This window comes from Rhinolophus sinicus, linkage group LG04 (genome assembly GCF_036562045.2).
Source record: "Rhinolophus sinicus isolate RSC01 linkage group LG04, ASM3656204v1, whole genome shotgun sequence".
Lineage (NCBI taxonomy): Eukaryota > Metazoa > Chordata > Mammalia > Chiroptera > Rhinolophidae > Rhinolophus > Rhinolophus sinicus.
Genome location: NC_133754.1, coordinates 57,202,491 through 57,213,247, shown reverse-complemented (window position 1 = coordinate 57,213,247; position 10,757 = coordinate 57,202,491). Strand labels below are relative to the sequence as shown.

The window sequence follows — 10,757 nt, the reverse complement described above, 5'->3', positions numbered from 1 at the left end:
TTGGAAAATTAATTCAGCAGATTTGTTAACATGTAATGAGTCTATTGCTTTATTAATGAATTAATAAAATTTAAAAAAATTAAATATGGTAAATAGATACTACCTACATAAAAGCTGGAGTTAGAAAAGAGTAAGACAGCATCGTCTCTACCCTCAGGGACCTGTTTTGAGACCAATAGTATGCTACTCACCTCAGTACCTTGAAAATGTTTATTGGCTATTTGAAGAAATACTATTTGGGAACACAGAAGCAGGAGGGATTTGTTGCCTGATGGAGTCAAGAAGAGTTCAAAAAGGACAAGTTTGATTACTTACATCCTTCTGTGAGGGCTTAAACTCAAATTTTATTGTTGATTATATCCTAAATATTAACTTATAAATTAACAAGAGAGTCCAGAACATTTCCCTCTGGAGGTTATGTTACAAAAATCAACGTTTTCCAAACTGGGTTGTAACCCACTCGTGGGCAATTATATCAAGTCAGTGGGTCTCAACCAGCATCTCTTATTGAGGTGAAATATACATAGCATAACACTTAACCATTTTAGCTATTTTAATTGGCGTTATGTACATTCCCATTATTACGCAACAATCACCACCGACCATTTCCTGAATTTTTTCATCTTCTCAAACTGAAACTGTACCCATTATACAGATCATTTTTAATGGTTGCATGGATATAATTTCTTTCAGAAAGTCCTACTGTTAAACATTTAAGGTTTTTTCCCTCTCCTATAAACATCCTTTATCAACAATACTTCCCTAAGATCTCTTGTACATACATCTTACACACGTATTCAGTTATTTCCACATGGTAAATTCCTAGAAAGGGGATTTGTTAAGGCTTTTTTTTACACTGGAGGAGTTGGTATAGGTTATACAAATTTACACTCATGTATGCATGTGGGAAATCGTTTAGATTCTGTACATCAACAGAAGGCATTACTATTCTTTGTGCTATTTGCCAATTTGATAGGGAAGTAGCTTCTAGTTTTGGGGTTTTTAAATAAATTTTATTGGGGAATATTGGGGGACAGTGTGTTTCTCCAGGGCCCATCAGCTCCAAGTAGTTGTCCTTTAGTCTAGTTGTGGAGGGCGCAGCTCATTGGCCCAGGTGGGAATCGAACTGGCAACCCTGTTGTTCAGAGCTCCCACTAACCAACTGAGCCATCCAGCTGCTGTGCTTCTAGTTATTTTTAATTTTCATTGTTTGGATTACCAGTACAAACTCGGTTTTTTTAATGCATGTCGTGTTATTTTCTTGAGTCTAAACTTAGAAAATGTGTCAGTGTAGAAATAGAAAACACTTCTGATTTAAGCAGAGTTATAGGATCCTATGCCGGATTTTCAAGGTCTCAACCTTTCCCCCCTCATTTTCCACCAGGTTCAAACACCTGTGTGATGTGTTGAGCCTTCCAGCGTCCTTCCCTTTTTCCAGACAGTGCTCCTTCTCTGGGGCCCTCGAATGAGTGAAGCTCAGCTTTCCTGCTCTGGGCTAAACCCCTGAGTTTCCCTTCCACCAATGGTTCTCAACCTTCAGGGCATCAGCATCGCCCAGAGGCCTGGTTAGAGCACAGATTGCTGGACCCTACCTCCCTCACAAGTCTGGGATGGAGCCGAGAAGGTGCACGGCTAACAGTTTCCCTGGAGATACTAAGCATCAGCATCTGGTCTGAGGACTACTCTTTGGAAACCACCGCTTTGCACTGTCTGGGAGCTTTATGAAGGGTCTAGAGGTTACAACTCCTCTCCACCGTACCCAGCTCCAGCCTGGGCGTCCGGACTAAACCAATGATAGGGCAACACATCATCCTTCGCACACGTTCAGAAATAAGTCAGAATAGGAGATTGACCGATCCGTGCCCCTGGGTTGGAATCTGGGATGCGCTCAAGCTCGGGCTTTGCCGGGCAGCGTCGGGCCTTCAGGGGCGCGGCGGGAGGCGGACAGCAGGGGGCAGCCGCGCGCTCGCCCCGCCGGGGCGGGTTTCCGGCCGCGCAGGCGCAGGACGCAGCGTGCGGGGCCGGGGGCCGCAGGTAGGCACCGCGGGCCGGGGCGGGGACGGGTTTCTGGCGAGGAGAGAAATGGAGGGTACGCCGCGGGCGAGGGACAAGGGGCTGCGGGGCGGGCGGGCGTGGAAGGCAGCTCGGTCTCCTGCGGGGCCTGCCCCTGGCCCGGTCCGCGCCCCCAAGCCCGGGTAGCTGTGCCGCGCCTGTTGGACGTTCGCCCCGAGTCCAGCCGGCGTCCACCCGCCCCCCTCTCCCCCGCGTCCTGCCCGGTGCGGGAGCTGGACTTGAAATGACCGGCACTCCGCGGTGACAGGCTTCAGCTCCGTCTCCCTGGCGTTTGTTCTGCACGGGGTCATTCGTGCCAGCGCTGCTGGCTTCCTCAAGGCGCAAGCTCAGGGTTAGGTGGAAACATGCCGCTCTTTTTTAAAAGCAGGATTTAACCATTTTATTTAGTAGTCTTGTCTTCTCCATCCTTTACTTTTACTATAGAAACTTGAGGCTAAGTCGGCATTCGGAATATTTCACATAATTATTTTAATGTGCCTTGTGCTTTAGGAACAAAATAGGATTCTAGTCTAAATTCTGTTGGGTGACATTAATCCGTTTCTTCTCAGGTTATATAAAATGTTTTGTAAATTGGTGAAAAACTAATTTTATTCCATTGCTTTTATTTTATTTTTTTAATTAAGCTGTGAGTGGAGAGCAGTGGTTCCCAGTTTTTCCCCAGTTTACCAACTTTTTCCTATCAATGTCAGGAATCCTTTGTGTCTCAGCAGTGTCTCAATTTCTGCTACCTAACTAGTCCCACAGTCGTTATTCCTTAACTTGCCAGGTATTTTTCAGAACCAGTAACTTTCAGTGCCTTTTTGTTTATTTCTGGGCAAGAAATTTCCTTCAGCCACACGGCCTTATCCCAAGCTCTGGGCAGCCTACTCCAGAAATACGCCTTTAAGAGAAAAAAGCCCGTCAGGGGTTGAGGTGAGCTAAAGCATTCTTTAAGAAAGGGGCTCATGTCATGAAAGTAAAACGCATGTATGAGAATTATGTGCACCGGTGAGTCTCAAACTTTAGTGTGCGTCTGAATCACCAGGAGGACTGGTCAAAACACCGAGTTCTGGGCCCAACCTCGGTTTCTGATCCACTAGGTCTAGAGTGAGGACTCAAGTTCCCAGGTGAGGCTATGCCTGCAGGTCCAGGAACCACAGTTTAAGAATTACTGACACACCAACTTGTGAGTGGTGATTTCTTCCTGGGAGGGAGCAATATAGGACTGAGAGGGATCCAAATGGGCTTCAACTATATATAATATTTTATATCTTTAAAAAAGGTCTTAAGAAATATGATGCAGTGTTACCTGACAAAGCTGAATAGATGCTCATGATCTTAGTTTTCAGTTTTCTCTGTGCTTGAAACATTTCAGGAAAGGGAAAAAAATCCTATTTGCTGTGTGGAGAATGGATCGGAAAACAGAAAGTGGGAAACCATGTAGGAAACTGTTGCAGAAGCCCAGGTAAGAGATGCTGGTGGCTTAGACCAGGGCGGCGTGCCAGGGAAGGGGAGAAGGGAACAAATTGAGAGAGATTTGGGTGATTTGACAGTACATGGTGATTGGTTGGTTTACAGATTAGGGGAAGGAGAAAGCAAGTCACCTGTTTTGTGACTTATGTGAGTGGGTGGGTTGCGTGCCTGTCACAGAGCGGGCACCCTGGAGAAGGGCACGCTGAGGGTAGGAGAGCCACGTCCTAGACTTTGAAGAGCCAGATGAGTGAAGCATAGGAGAAAGATCTGGGAAATCAGCGTTCATATGGCCACGAAAGCCATGTTTATGGATGAGCTTACATAGAGGGAGTGTATGGAACGGAAATGTGGCCTGCAAGGGACCTAGAGGGATATCATCACCTATGGCAGTGCTTTGCTAACTATTACCCACCACCTGTTTTTGTATGGCCTGTGAGCTAAGAATGCTTCTTGCCTTTGAAAATGTTGAAGTGGGGGAGGGGGAGGAGGCTCAAAGAAGAACAGTCTTTTATGACTCATGATAACTATATCAAATTCAAATTTCAGTGTCCATAACTAAAGTTTTGTTAGAATAAAGCTATGCCCATTTGCTTCTATAGTGTTTGGGGCTGCTTTTACATTCTGGTGATTGAGTTGAGTACCTGTGACAGAGACGGTACGTAGCCTCTCACTGCTGCGTGGTGTAGCACAAGTCATAGTGATGTGCTTATCAACTCAATTTCAACTTCTGGCCCCTAAACCTAAGTAATTACTATCTGGCCTGTTACAGAGAAAAGTTTGCTGGTCCCTGACCTCAGGTCTAAGGGAAACACGTTTTGTTACTTTAAATGTTGTAGAAGAGAGATGGCAGTTGTTCTGCCCGTGTCTTTGAGAGCACCTTCTAAAGATCAGGTACTGGTGGAGGAAGCTCAGGAGACTGTGAGGCCTGAGTGGTAAAATTCATCCGAGTTCAGTTGAAGTCCCTAAAGATGGCAGAAAGGGCCACAAAGAAAGACGTGAGCCTGGAATCTTTTTTTTTTTTTTAATTCCTTTGTGATACTACTACCAGGAGGAGTATTTTTGTTGTTGTTTAACTTTTATTTATTTAAGTGTGTTTTTCCAGGACCTGTCAGCTCCAAGTCAAGCAGTTGTCTCAATCTAGTTGTGGAGGGCGCAGCTCACAGTGACCCACATGGGGATTGAACTGGCAACCTTGTTGTTAAGAGCATGGTGCTCTAACCAACTGAGCTAACCGGCTGTCCCTGAGCCTAGAATCTTTATAAGAAAGGGGAGTGAGCAACCATCAGAATGTTGCTGGGCCCACCGAGGCGGTGGGGACAGCAGGGGGGCATCGGTTCAAGGCAGGGAGGTTGTTGAGTGACGCTGCAGCAGTTCAGTAGAGCCCGGCTTTACGGAGCACTTCTTAATGACAGCAGGGGCGAGCAAAGCAGCATTTCCTTTAATTAATTAGGAAAAAGTACACAGAATGTAGAAGAGTCCGTCCTTTCTAAACTTCCCTGCTTAGAGGGAGCAATGTCACTGGGCTGACCCTTGACCTGCGCCCTCACTGGCCTGTGTATCTGGCAGAATAGTTATCGTTTACTGAGACTGAACACTGTGAAAACAGCAATTTGTGGGGGTGGGGGTTGAGACATAATTCACATACCATAAAATTTGCTATTTTAAATTGATTTTTAGTTTATGCACAACCATTGTTACAATTTCCTGAACATTTTCATCCAGAAAGAAATCCTGTACCCATTAGCAGCCACTCCCCATTTCCCATTTCACCTAGCCCCAGCAACCACTAAGCTACTTTCTGTTTCTGGATTTGCCTGTTCTGGATATTTCAGATAAATGGAATCATGTGATATGTGGCCTTTTGTGTATGAATGTTTGATTATTTCCATTATTTGCCTATCATGAATATAACACTGCTGTGAACATACATGTACAAGTAATTACACGAATGTAGGTTTTCTTGGATATATACCTAGCAGTGGATTTACTGAGTGATACGGTAACTTTTTGTTTAACCTTTTATGGAACTGCCGGACTGTTTTCCACAGTGGCTGCACCATTTTACATTCCTACCAACAATGCATGAGGGTTCCTATTTCTCCACGTTCTCATCAATACTTGTTATTGTCTGACTTTTTGATTACAGCCATCCTCACAGTTGTGAGGTGGGATCTGTGATTTTGATTTGCATTTTTCTGATGACTAATAAAGTTGAGCATCTTTTCATGAGCCTATTGGATGTCTGTATGTCTTCTTTGGAGAAATGTTTATTCAAGTCCTTTGCCCATTTTTTTTTTTTTTTTAAGATTTTATTGGGGAAGGGGAACAGGACTTTATTGGGGAACAGTGTGTACTTCCAGGACGTCTTTTTTCCAAGTCAAGTTGTTGTCCTTTCAAACTTAGTTGTGGAGGGTGCAGCTCAGCTCCAGGTCCAGTTGCCGTTACTAGTTGCAGGGGGCGCAGCCCACCATCCCTTGCGGGAGTTGAGGAATCGAACTGGCAACCTTGTGGTTGAGAGCCCACTGGCCCATGTGGGAATCGAACTGGCAGCCTTCGGAGTTAGGAGCATGGAGCTCCAACCACCTGAGCCACTAGGCCGGCCCTGCCCACTTTTAAGTTGAGTTATTTGTTGTTGTTTTTTGTTGAGAAACAATACTTTTGAGTTGTCCTTCAGACATCTAAATAGAGGTGTCAGGAAAGCAAGTCTAGATTTCATGAGGCTGGACATTTGGGAGCCATCGGCAGGTGGAGGTGGACGTGGAAAGTCATGAGTCGATGGGTCACCCTAGCAGTGAGTGAAGAGGTCAAGTCTGAGGTCATGCCTGGGGCAAGCACTCTGCCATGTAGAGCCAGACAGGAGGGAGCTGCCAGAGTGTGGTTTCCAGGGAACCAAGTAAAGAAAGTGTTAAGAAGGAGAGAGTCATCAGCTGTGCCAAATGCTGCTGAGAGGTCAAGACCAGGATTGTGACAATACACGGTCCTGCTGTGTTTACCAACGGGGAGGTCACCTTGATACCGTCAGTGTGGGTGAGGTAGCAGTGAGCTCAAGAAAACGGAGAGAGATGGAGATAGTGAGTATAGATAGTTTTTTAAGGAGTTTGCCAGAAGGGGAAGAGAGAAATCGGGCAAAAACTGGAGCGGAAAGTGAAGGGCAGGTGTTTGAAATGATGGGGGAAGTTCAGACACACTGGTCATAATTCAGGAGAAGAGGGGACACCTGCTGAGCAGGTGGGGAGGGAGGGATCTGTGCACAGGCAGGGAGCTGAGAACAGGGCCTCTTTGTTCATAGTCACAGGAGAGAGAAGGTACAGGGGGCAGGAGGCTGTGAAACGGTGTTGGGGGCTGTGGAAAACAGGAGACAAGATCATCAGCTGAGTGTGAGGGTAAAGAAGGAGGTAGCAAAGTTTGAGGAGAGGGAGACCTAGGCCATAAGGACAGCCTGTCAGGTGTATTGATCCGTTGCAATGAGTGAGCCTGCACAGCAGTGGAACTTGACGTCTCCGTCAGAGAAAATGAGAGTTATTACAGAATTTGGGGGACAGGTGGCATTTAGGCAAAATTGAAACAAAGCAGTATTTTGATGGGCTCAAAGCCAAGGAGAGCTGTCTGTAAAGAGGCCAGTATTTGGTCTGATTTTCAGGGTGTCCTGGGAGACTGCACCGTTCATACGTATGCATAGTGTTGTCTCTAGAACTGCTCGTCTGTACTCTGTACCAGGCTGGAAACAGAGGCGGCTTCTCTGTGTCAGAGCCACTTAGCTCCGCCAGGCAAGAGCTGGATGCTTCAGTCTCCCTGATGGGACTTTGAGCTGCAGTATTTCTGCTAGTCTGTGATTGAGAGAACAAAGTTTCTGAGTGAGTGAGAAAGCAGTCGTCATTCACAGAAGAGGGTTGTTTGACGCTTAATAGCCGCAATGTGTCCTTAGGAGAAATGCTGTTTCCTGTTAACTTTGCAGCTGGCTTGATCGTTCTCTGTTGTACCTGGATGAATGGCAGGTGGATTTTGCTTTTTCCAGAAGAAGGTATGAACAAGCTCTCATCTGATGTTTTGTGTGGCTGGTTCCTCTCTGGCTTCCAGTCTCAGCGTGATTGTCACAGCCTCAGCAAGGTCTTCCTGGACTGCTTCATGCAGGGAGCTCCCTCCCAGTTACGCTCTATCCTTGAACCCTCATCACAGTATACGATGATAAACTTTTGTTTACCTGTCTGTTGTCTGTCAGCCCCATGATGTTTCTCCCTAAGCTAAGAGGATGGGAACCACGTCTGTTTTACTTACTCACATGTCCCGGGTGCCTAGAGCAGGATTGGGCAGGTGGCAGCTGCGTCATATGATGTATGTGTTGAATGAGTGAGCAGCCGGAAGATAGCGATGGAGGTAGAGGGAGCAAATTGAGACCAAAGAGGCTGGTGAGGAAATGGGCTGAGCCCAGACAAGCTTCAGGACAGTGGCTGGGCCGCAGGAGGGCTTCCCTGTGGCTGCTCACGTGCTGCGGATGAAGAGCCTGAGGGACACCCAGGCACGAGGGGGCCCCTGGGGAAGGTGGGCATTGGGATTATTGCCGTTTGTCTGTGTACAGTATTGCAGTTTGTGTTTAACAAAGCTCCTCCTTTGTACTTTGTGGCAGAGTCCTTTCTAACCAGTGTCCAGGGCCGACCAGAACACTGCCTGACCCAGGTGTCTGGCTGGAGACCTAAGCTGGTACAAGAAAGACATACCTAGAAGGTAATGCTCCATGTCACAGGTATCTCAGACATGAGAAGCACAGGATCAGTTGTGTCACTAGTGTCCCCCTTGCATCCTAGTGCTGATATTCAGCCATCACACACTGGTGTGACCATATCCCTTGTCAGAGTATTGACATCCGTTCTGGTTCGTAAATAGCCTCCGCCTCTAGCACCCTGAGTGTCAGGCACCCTACATCTGGGTTTCTTTCCCAGCCTTCTCCCCTCCATCCCCTCCTCCATCCAACAACTAAAGCTGCAATGCCTGCCTTCACCACAGGCCTCACACGGGCTGCAGTGTCAGAGCGAGTGTCCATTCGATTAGTGAATGTCCACACCTCGTCAGTGGTTACTTAGTGCAGTGGTCGCCTCTGCGTTCCCCTCTCTCCAGTGTCACCACCGTTACTGTTGTTCCCATACTCCAGCTCTTCGGCTTATTGCCAGGGCCTTCGAACCCGTTTCCCTGCCTCAGTCTCTTCGACCCCGGGTGCACCTTTCATACCTGCTGCTTAAAAACATTAAGGAGCTTTTGAGTAACATCCCAACTCCTTAGCTGGGTTCAAGAGACCCTCCGCATTCCAGCCTCCACCTACCGCCCTAACTAATCTATTGCTCTCCTTTGTCCGTCTTCTGCCCCGGCCCCACTGGACTAACAAATCCACAGATTGCTTTCATTTTACTAACGCTTCATTAAAGATCTACAATGTGAACACTGGGGGACAGTCAAAGACAGAGTCAGACACGCACAGACACCTCCTTTCTAATCAAATCGAAGGTAAATGCACCCAGACTGTGGTTTGTAATAAAAAATAATGATTCTGAGACAGCTGACATTGAGCATTTAGTGTGAGCCTAGTATTCGGTACCTCTTTTGTCCTCATAATGACACTGAAGCGTACAGGATCCTTGAGAAGAAGTGGCATAGAGAGTGTGCCCTCTTTAATCCTTTGTCATCACAACATCGTAATGGAAATAAAAACTGACTGTTATTACTTCTTCATTTTATATTTTAGGAAATCACGGAGGATAACATGGAAAAGAAACCTCAGGAAGGCAGAAAAGGCCCCGCCCACAGAGGAGTGCCCCCCGTTGTGGGGCTGCTGCTGGGCACAGCCCTCATGAACGCGCTCCTCTACCTCTGCCTCGATCGGTTTTTCATTTCCCCTCCACGTGCTGCGGTGGACCCCACTCACTGTCCCTATGGTTACTTCAGAATGGGACCGATGAAAAACTGCTCCCCATGGCTGTCCTGTGAGGAGCTGAGGACAGAAGTGAGGCAGTTGAAACGTGTTGGGGAAGGAGCTGTGAAGAGAGTGAGTTCCTGATTTACTTCTGTGTTACCCCTACAGTGTGAAGGGTGGCCCCTTGGGAAAGCAGCTTAGCGTCAGGTGTCAGGAGCCAACAAAATGTTTCTACCCTGAGCCCAGTGATCTCACATCTGGGGCTTTATCCTGATAAAATAATCCAACGGACGAACAAAAGCTAAATGCATAAAGGACTACTTTGCTTTATTATTTATCATTATAGAAAACTGGAAATAATAATTACCGGGGAATGGTTCATTGGTTATGGTCCAACCAGTTGATAGAATATTCTGCAGGCATTAAGTGTAGTTAGGAATCCATGCAGAGTGAGAAAAATCTTGATGATAAGTGAAAAAAGCAAAATACAAAATTATACAATACACTGTTTTCAACTGCAAAATTATGTGTTTGTGTAAAAAATATAAAAATAGAAATCATGCTATGGTGAAAGAAGATTGTGGGCCTTTTATTAGTTATTATTTTTTAAAACTCTATGATGGTATTATTTTGATTTTTTTAAAAAAGGTTTTATGTTGAGAAACCAAAGGGGTGAATTCAGTTCTCAAATAGAAACTTCAAACAAGAACCCTTGTCTTATTGGCAACCAGTTTGGGCTGTATTTTGATGCTTATCGTTTCCATGGCAACTGAGGCCTACTGATGAAACAGAGTGACTCTAGAAACCAGTTAAGGCTTGTTGAACCAAGACAGTTCCTTTGTGAGGGTGTATTGAATGATTGGTGAAGGAAGGGAGCAAGCAGCTTGATAAACTGCTGTCTTTCTTTCGGGAGACTGCAGCAGCAAGGCTGCTGCTTCCCTGAATGTAGGAAGGAGACGTCTTACAGGAAGAAGTCAGTTAGGGAGAAGGGAAAGGAATTTATATAAAGTAAAACCATAAAACAAGGTAAGTCGTTCTTTTATTTTTATTTTTTAAAATTTTTTTATTGGGGAATCTTGGGGAACAGTGTGTTTCTCCAGGGCCCATCAGCTCCAAATCGTTGTCCTTTAATCTAGTTGTGGAGGGCGCAGCTCAGTCCAAGTCCAGCTGCCATTTTCAATCTTAGTTGCAGGGGGCGCAGCCCACCATCCCATGCGGGAATTGAACCTGCAACCTTGTTGAGAGCTTGCGCTGTAACCAACTGAGCCATCCTCCTGCCCCTAAGTCATTCTTTTAAAAGTTCATTCATTCATTGTGGGTGCTAGGGGTG

The 10,757-nt window shown here is 46.1% G+C and overlaps 1 protein-coding gene across 6 annotated transcripts in view; it reads left to right on the top strand.

Moving 5' to 3' along the window:
- The first annotated feature begins 1,972 nt into the window (after positions 1-1,972).
- Positions 1,973-10,757, top strand: part of POMK (protein O-mannose kinase) — a 29,241-nt gene continuing 20,456 nt past the window's right edge. Inside the window, exons 1-5 of one of the 6 annotated variants that reach the window (XM_019742133.2) lie at positions 2,279-2,404; positions 3,428-3,517; positions 7,481-7,546; positions 8,150-8,247; positions 9,260-9,559. In XM_019742133.2, the coding sequence (XP_019597692.2) occupies positions 9,278-9,559 (282 nt within the window). In that variant the 5' untranslated portion in view covers positions 2,279-2,404; positions 3,428-3,517; positions 7,481-7,546; positions 8,150-8,247; positions 9,260-9,277. Of the gene's footprint in view, positions 2,405-2,859; positions 2,986-3,427; positions 3,518-7,480; positions 7,547-8,149; positions 8,248-9,259; positions 9,560-10,757 lie in introns of those variants that run through there. The other 5 variants (XM_074329591.1, XM_019742129.2, XM_019742128.2 and 2 more) reach the window with 5 other exon arrangements.